The sequence below is a fragment of the Daktulosphaira vitifoliae genome, unplaced genomic scaffold (assembly GCF_025091365.1).
Source record: "Daktulosphaira vitifoliae isolate Bord-2020 unplaced genomic scaffold, ASM2509136v1 Scaffold_2, whole genome shotgun sequence".
Taxonomy (NCBI): Eukaryota; Metazoa; Arthropoda; class Insecta; order Hemiptera; family Phylloxeridae; genus Daktulosphaira; species Daktulosphaira vitifoliae.
Window position 1 is genome coordinate 25,763,885 of NW_026099573.1, and position 9,321 is coordinate 25,773,205.

General features: G+C 24.5%; 1 protein-coding gene across 1 annotated transcript in view; it reads right to left on the minus strand.

The window, feature by feature from the left end:
• The window catches only part of LOC126897476 (uncharacterized), a 5,436-nt gene extending 4,926 nt beyond the window's left edge, over nt 1–510 (minus strand). Inside the window, exons 1-2 of the mRNA XM_050671117.1 lie at nt 399–510; nt 279–336 (exon numbers count right to left, since the gene is read on the minus strand). Coding sequence (XP_050527074.1) covers nt 279–336; nt 399–401 — 61 coding nt within the window. The 5' untranslated portion in view covers nt 402–510. The remainder of the gene's footprint in view (nt 1–278; nt 337–398) is intronic.
• Between the last annotated feature and the right edge of the window lie 8,811 nt (nt 511–9,321).

A 9,321-nucleotide genomic window follows, 5' to 3' on the forward strand; every position in this document is an offset into this window, starting at 1 on the left:
AAAAAAAAAAAAAAAAAAAAAAAAAAAAAAAAAACACATCATAGTAAAATTAATACCTTCTCAGCTTCACATCGATGCTAAAATTGTTATTTAAAGAAAATCAAGTAAAAATTTAAAGGAAAATTAATTTTATTTATCTGTTCTAAAGATTAAATCTTGTATCTTACTGTCATATTTTTATTGAAAGATGATTGTATAATAATAAAATTGTTTAATTATATAAGAGTAAAAAATTAATTATTTAAAAAAGTATAATATTTATAGAATGTTATAATTACCTCCTTTTACATAAAAAAAATATAAAGATAATAAAATAACGAATAAATTGAGCATCGTCTAAAAAAAATTGAATACAATAAAATTTTTAATTATGACGCATTAAATTAATTAAAACGTACCATTTTTTTTAACTTGGAATTTTTCTGAAATAGCAAAAAACTGCACACAATAATTTATACTTTACAATGAAGTGACTCTGACTTCAATTTATGTTATGCAATTATTTTAGTAAAATTATTATATAAGCAATTGAGTAAACAATCATATTAGAATAAATCATTGTTATCGAAAATATATATGAGGAAATTTTAACACAGTGGAGAGCTAGGCAATTTGACAGATGAAGCAAGATTTTCTTGGATTTAAAAAAATATATTAATGTTTGCGAACTTTTTATGAAAATAATTTAAATTGACGCACGTGTTAGTTTTACTGTTTATTGTTTTAACTAGATTGTGAATTAATAAATCAACTATTATATCTTTTAATAAAATAGTTAAAGAAAAATATCATTAATAAAAAGTATTTGAGATTTTAAGTTTTAGTCAAATTAGAAATAAAATTTTAGACTTGACCTTAAACTTAAAGTTTATATAAAAAAAATTTATACGAAATTCTAACCTTTGATAACTTTCTAAATATGGTACTTTATATTTGAAAATTGGCATTTTTGAGCTCACTTAAAACCATTAGAAATTTATTATTTTATGGTTATTTTCAAATGTGGTATTGTATAGTGTATAAATCTATATGTCAACTAAATTTCAAATATTTAAAACAATTTTATTGGGATTAAGAGGACTATAAAGTTGGAAATTTTTATAAAAATGCACGTATTTTAGGTGCATTATTTCTGTAGAGGGACCTAATTTCAAAAAAAAAATTTTTTCATTTTTTAGATATATATCTGCTTTATACATTATAGAAATTTGATATTTGAGAAAAAAGTACAACTTGTAAGATTTAGTATTACAAAATCAATAAAAATACAAAAAAAACGTTTTTAATATACCTGGGGTATTAAAATACCCCGTGGTGACTAACGAAGGGTTAAATGTCGTCGTTTATATCATGTAATGTCTTCATTTTGAACCATAGCTATCTACTCAGATTGGAACTCATGATATTATTGCTGACACGGTGGCGTAACTTGTGAACTAAAAACATTAGTAGTAGACGTCATAGTATTATCAAAGATATGAACAAAAAATAACTGTAATATAATAAAATATATTATAGTATAGTATAGTATCTAACATATAAGTTGAAATCTTACTACAGTCTAATGTTGTCTACGGACATGTAAGTTCGTAAACTGTAAAATAATTATGTCATTATTGTCCTTTTATAGTCCAAATGATGTCGGTTAATGACCTACTTAAGATCGTCTCAGTCTCTATAGTAGGGGAGTGTCCAATAATTTTCCAGCTAGCAAATCCTACAAAATAGTCTCAAACAGACATTAAAAGTCTACAAACCATTTGTTCACATTATTGGTAGACACTTTCCACTAATGGTTTAAGGGTATTATTGAACAGTTTGAACACTTGCCTAAGACAGTTTCTGTATTGTTATAGTTATTTTAATCTTCGATGCGCAGCTAAGAAGGTATTAATTTAGCTATGATGTGTTTTTTTATGACTATTTCAATAATTTTTTTTATAACTTCTCAGCTCTCACAAGATAATTTTTTTTCTACGATACGTCAAAAAATCATAAATTGTGTCTAGTTGAAGACATTACCTTGAAATATTTTTGTAAAATAAATTCACATTATTTTTATATTCAGACGGCTTGCTAAACATTTAATTTAAATTACAAATATCTATGACGCCTGAAGAAAATTTTAAATTACTTTATATATATAGGATGGCCCTGCACTCACTGACATCTCAAATAACTTTTAATTCAGTTAATATTTTTAGCTGATTTTTTTTTAAATAATTATTATACATTAGGTCTATAATTATATCATAATAATTCATTTTTTTTTGCATTTTAAAAATATTGATTATTTTTAAATTTTGAGTAAAATGTAAAAAAAAAATCGAAGATAGTTATTTAGTAGAATAGATTTTAAGAAAAGTTTTGGTAAAAAAATATCTTATTAATATTCAGTAGTAAATATTCTGTAGCATTTTAAAGTTTGTGAAAATTTGAATATTCATGTATTATTTTACGGTATTAAATATTGAAATACTATAATTTGGAGGTGTGTAACTTTTTCTATAAAAATTACTTATGCTTTTTAATGAGAGTGATAAGTAATAATTGCCTTATCAAATTTCTCATCTTCGTATTAATACCAACTTTGTAAATATACTAGACCTTATACTCAGTATAATATACATCTCTTGATAAATAAATTCTAATTTTAATTAGAATAAGTAGTTTTATCTCTTAACAGATAAAATTACTTATTAAGTAATAGGTATTATACGTGTTTTTATTTGAATTAAAGCAAGTTATTAGAACGTTAACAATTTTCATGGTAAAATCCATACACATATCACATTTACTGTGAAAAGATTGTATTTACTTTTGTCCTTTTTTTATAAAACATAGCCAACGTTTGAAATACCGTTGAATAAATACAGAAAAAATCGAATTTTTAAAAACTTTAAATGTTACAGAAAATTAATTACAAAACATTAATAAGAAATTTTTTTACAAATTTCATAAAATTTATTCTAAAAAATAGCTATTTTGAATTTTTTTTTAACATTTCTCGTACATTTTTAAAATTATAATTTTTTTATTTGATTATAATTATGGCCCTTAAGTATATTAAATATTAAAAAAAAATTAGCAAAAAATATTAACTGGATCAAAAGTTATTTAAGTTGTCAGTGAGCCACCCTGTATATATAAATTTATATAGTTATTTCTTTGATTAAAGAATTTTGCTCACATAATCTTAAAGTTGACTTATAATAAAACTGCTGAAGTATCATATATTTTACGATACAAGATATAAGTAGTTTCTCATTAATTTCTCTTTAAAAATCTCATTTTACTATGTGATAATTTATTATAATTACCAGAAAAAATTTTGTTATTAAAATAACAAAAATGTGCCTAGAATTTTGCGTTATCTGTATATTAATTAAATATGAATTTCCAAAAATATATGTTTATATAACAATACATACGATATTTTTTGTGGAAGGGGGCTAAGTCCTCTATCTTTATATCTAATAATTTAATTATTTATTTAAAATAATGCAAAACCTATGTACCTTGGGAGGTGTGATATTCTAGTCACTATGGTAATTATTAAGATGTCTGTGCGGCCCTTAATTGACTACTTCCAGAATGTCATAAAGTGAATTCCATAGGTTAACAAATGGAAGTCAAACAATATGAGCCATATGAGATCATAAATGTGACCAACTAATATATATAATTTATTTATCATTAAGTAAGGCTCCATGTACAGAATGGAACAAATCTAACTGTCAACTCACACAAATTATAATCCACATAACATTTTATAAAATTAATTTTTTTATTAAAATTTTTTTTAAGATTTGAACATAGCCATTTTATTGATAAGTTTTAAAGAAAAATTTTGATACCAAAAACTTCTATTTTAATTCAGTAGTTACGTTCTTACAGCATTTTGAAGTTTGTTAAATTTTGATTATTTTTTACGATTTTCCTATGGTATAAAATCTTAGTTCATATTATGTAAATATGCACAATTACCAGTGAATAACGTAAAAAGATAATGTTTACTTTTGTCATTTATACATTTTAATAAAAAAAAATTAATTTTTGAAATTGTATTATTTATATGAGTTGTCGTACGTCGGTAGTACTGTGACGTAGACATAAAAAACAGTATACAAATTAATTAATAATTTTAACAAGTTGGTCGTTTTTGGCTCTTATTGAATCCTTCTGTTGATACACTGATTAGCCCCAATAATCTTCTATTAGTGAACCACTAAAGGGGTAAGTCTTAGACCCCTTTTTGAGTCTTTTGACCCGAGCTCAAAAAGTAGCAGACCGATGGATGGCTCCTTGATAGCCACCTTTTCACTATACCTACTAAAGAACGGTTAAGCCCAAAAATTTGACAGCACGCACACTAATTGTTAAGATTGACTAATGGACCAGCAGTCCAATCTTGACTTTTGCCACACACACAATTTTAACAACACAGTGGATATAAAGTATTTACACTAAGTGCCGGTTTTTAAATAGTTATCTTTTATTTACGAAACGTAATGAACATAAAATCAAAATACAATATAACAATGTAACACAATATAAATTAGTCCGTTCAAAATACATCCATTTCACGCACTAAACGTCCTGACCAGTAACTAGACGTTTTATAGTCAAAACGTCAATCCCCAATAATTTTAATTTTGCCCTTTATATATCATTTTTTCCACCATTGTTAAATTGCTTACCCTCCATTTTCCCTTTATATGTCATTATTATAATACTTATGAATTTAAAAATTGTATACTACTGTGTTAAAAACTTATACTATACTAATATCGAAGTTATTTAATATCTTCTGAGCTATTTACTACAGAGTTATCAATTAGATCTGTTTCACACTAAAATTTAAATAATCTAAAATTCAAAAATATTGGCTACATTTTTTTGATTATGGACTACTGTACAGAGAACCGCCCGCCGTGGCTGCCTCCATCGAAAGCGTTCAGGAGATTCTTTAGGGTAACTAGTATGAATAAACAGTTATTGTTTTTCGTTACGTCGTTTTCGTAACAATGTTAATAATATATTTAAAGTAATCAAAGGAATTAAAAAATAAATTCTGTTAAGTTTAAATAGTAAAACGATATTTTTTTTCCATCTTTATAATTTTTATGCAAGCAGTATAATTAAATAATTAAGTATTTAAATAAAAACTCGAAATACATATAATTGCGAAGATCCAAAATTTTTATTTCATGATTAATTGCTTATATGACTCATGTAAAATCTCAAAAAATAAAATCTGTTCAGTGTACATATTTATTAGGCCACTATATTTCGTGTAACAAAAAATTATTCCGTCAATTATCAAGTTGCTATATCTACTAAAATGAATTATTTTGGTTGAATGAGCACATCTATTATTATTAATTCCATTTTAGCCAATATCTTATAATTCTTACTCAAAGAACTTATTATTATCTAAAATTTATACAAAATACTATAATATTAAAATAATAAGCCTATGTAAAATTTTCTTACTTATTACGATATTACTAAAAGTTGAACGAATGCAACCATATTATTTTATAATTTAAAATTAAAAAAGAATTATTATTTAAAATTTTCAACGTGTAATAAAAATAAATATTTAATCAAGTGCTTGCAGTTACTTATTAATAAGGGTGCCTAAAGAGTAACAGTTTTAAGAGTATGAAAATACCCTCAAAAATCACTCACAATTAACATGACAATATAATTCTTAAAGTATAGAGTTTTGTTGACAATAGAAAATAATAAAATGTAAAAATTAATAAGTGACGACGAGTCAACAATGTCATATGGGTACGTTAAACTATAATCGTAGTATGATTATAAATGTAATTTTGTAATAAATTATCTCTTGATATGAAAAATTATGTATATTTATTTATTATTTACAATTTTATTATTAAAACAATATTTTCAAACGCCATTTATAGTTTAAATTTAAAATACTTGGACAGAAAACTTTTCTGATAACCCTGGAAATACTTTTTTAAAATCTAACAAAAATACAAATGAATCTACAATTATTCAATTTATATATTCTTCAATATTTGAGAACTTTGATGGATTTTAATTTAAAATTAATTTTGCACATAATAAGCATTAAGTGTTTTTGTAATTTATAACAATAATTACGTTATGAATTATTTCTAATTGTTAAATATGCTTTTCGAAAAAGAAAAAAGAATTTTACAAAACAAAATATGAGTATTTAAATTTTATTGGCAGTAACTTGATTCTTTGCGGCTGAGAAATGTATTTTATTTAATAAGTAAAAGGTAAAATAATATTTCGATTGGACATAATGATTCAAAAAATTATTTCTAAAGGTATTGGAAATTATATTCTACCAAAGTATAAAATTAAATAATAACTGAATTACTTAGCTATAGATAATTTATGTGCACTAACACATAAATTTGTTTTTCGTGTTTGCAAAGCTGTGAAAAATCATTTTACAAAGATATTTTCGAATTCACAACATGCATCTTAAGACTAAATTATTATAACAATTGTTTTAACACTTATGAGAAAAATAATATTTTTCAATTTTTTGACGAAAATAAAATTACATTTGATTATATTTTAATAAATAGTCGGATAGTGATATTCTTAGAAGGACATAATCCTTTTCAAACAGAAGTAATTTAAATTAACATTTAAGAGAAATAGTCAACAAACGCATACTGTTTAGTTATATTGTAATATACAAGATTCAATTATAATTCAGTCACTTTTAAAATCCTTCCTTCCAAAAAAAAATCTATGAATTATTTTTGTCATTTTTTACTATGATGTGTTTTTTTTTTTATTCTAATTTTAATAATTAAATATACTGTATTAATCCTAATCTTATGTGTAAAAAAAACTATGTTAATGTTATATATAAAATGACAAAATGATTTATATACTCCATTCATCTGAAATAGCCTCTGCATTTTATCAATAAACAGTTATACTGTAAAAATTAGACAATGATGATTTTCGGGGGTAAAAAATATTATAAAAAGGCAGAGCAAACCCTTATACCGCCCTGTTCATTTCATGCTCTGCATACATAACGATACTTGGATATTGCGATCATCATTGTCGAAGTTCTTACGTGCTTGATATGTGAACCAAAAACTTGAATTTGTATTACTTTATTTATCATTTTATTAATATTATCACTGAAGTTATTATAACAACTGAAGAAATATTATCAGGTAAGATTTTTAAATCCATAAGAATATTTAAATTGTTATTTTATAACCCTCAAATCACACTNATATTGTCATTTTATATCCCTCAAATCACTCCCCGAATCAAAAGTAACTCTAACTCTCCCTCTCACTTTTACTCTAACCCTCAATCAAAATCTTTTTTATTTTTATTAATTTTTGAGTTACGATAGAATGTTTCCCACTTTGGGTTAACAAAATAACCATTTATTAACACATTTCAAACCAGTCCCCTACAATTCATTAACTACGCCCACATCAGGGTTTTTATCACAATTAACCAATCACAAATAATTATCCAACATCTCAGGAATTTCAATAGAGATCGCTGGCTTACTTTATCCGGCATATAAAAAGCGAGATCGGGTCTGAGTCTTTGTTTCCTTCTCTGCCNCAGGAATTTCAATAGAGATCGCTGGCTTACTTTATCCGGCATATAAAAAGCGAGATCGGGTCTGAGTCTTTGTTTCCTTCTCTACCTCGCTAAAAAGTAAACCTAATAATTAACTAGAAGCATATGACAGGGNCCTTTAATTCACTCGCCAACATGAACTTTTTCAATCTTTTTTCTTTTCATTTTTATTCTTTTAATTTTTGAGTTACGACAAAACTAATAGATATGTCGGGTTAAATATATATACTACACTAGTAGGGGTAGATGTTACTTATACTTTTAATTATAGCTAATGAGATTAAAATTAAATATAGTGTCTGTGTAATTTATCGTAAAATAAATTTTTATTTTTAAAGTAAAGATTACATCATAAATATTTTGCGTGAGATATAGATAACTAAAGAACTTCTAGGAAACTATGTTGTTTTTTAACTAGTTTTTAGCAACATTAAAATAATGATCTAAACTATAGATGTAATTTATTTTATTTTATCAATTATTATATATATATATATATATATGGATGTACTTCCAAATTCTACGNTTACTTAAATAAACAGAAACTCTTATTGCATTAGTTATTTTGATTATTTTTAAATCGCAAAAGTAATATTGATATTTACGAATTTAGTTTTTTAATTACATTGGTAAATTTTTAATAAAGTATTAAAAAATGAATGTGTTAAACTTTATTTTCAGATATTGAAATTTAAATTAGAAGTTAAATTTTATATATTAATATGTTTTCCAAAAAACGCTTAAAATATATTATTTATGATAAAAAGAACTGAAATTCTATCTTACAATTTTTAAATATGTCATGGACACCTTAAAAACATAATTTATAAATTGGTATAATCAGATTTTGTCAAACTTAAATTGATACGGCCGTTGTATTACCGTTGTACGGATTTAGATATTAACCGAACCAAAATGGTAATATACCGATTCTGTTGTGCGTCCCTAAATTGCCCATTTAAAAATAACCCGAAATTACTTATTACTAATCGGCGGCGTTGATATGAATACTGATAATTATCGGCTAGTCAACAGTTCGTGATTGACAAGACAGAAATCTTGTCCGGTGACGGCACTAGATAAGTCCGGACGCTTATTATTCAATATTATTATTAGTGTGTATTAATAAACTGTTTCAGTATTCCTGAAACTAGTATGTCGGTATGTTATTTATTCCACATAGTTATAATATATAAAATAGTATTATTATTAGTTGTTGTTTCCNTTATAATATATAAAATAGTATTATTATTAGTTGTTGTTTCCAATTGCAACCATGATAAAATTCTTTGAAACATTTTGATATAATTACTTTCCGGTAAAATGCATCTAAGACAGGATCCAGAATTTTCCTAAAACCTGAATCTTGTAATAAAGTCAAAAGTCTTCCAATTATTGTTACCATTTCAATACAAGCAGCAATTAGTGAATTGTACCGTGACTGTTATTCATCTTAAAAGAAAGACATATAAACTACATAATAAAAATTCAAATAAACAAAAAATTTAATTTTTATATTGGATACACAATATATTAAATAGAACATTTTATGAGAATAATAAAATATCTTTAACTAGATAATAATTTGACGTATCGTTAAAAAAAGTTGATCAGGTGAAAGCTGAGAAAATAAATGAGAGCCATAAGAAAAAACATATAGTACAAAAACCAAGACAACTGTCTTGG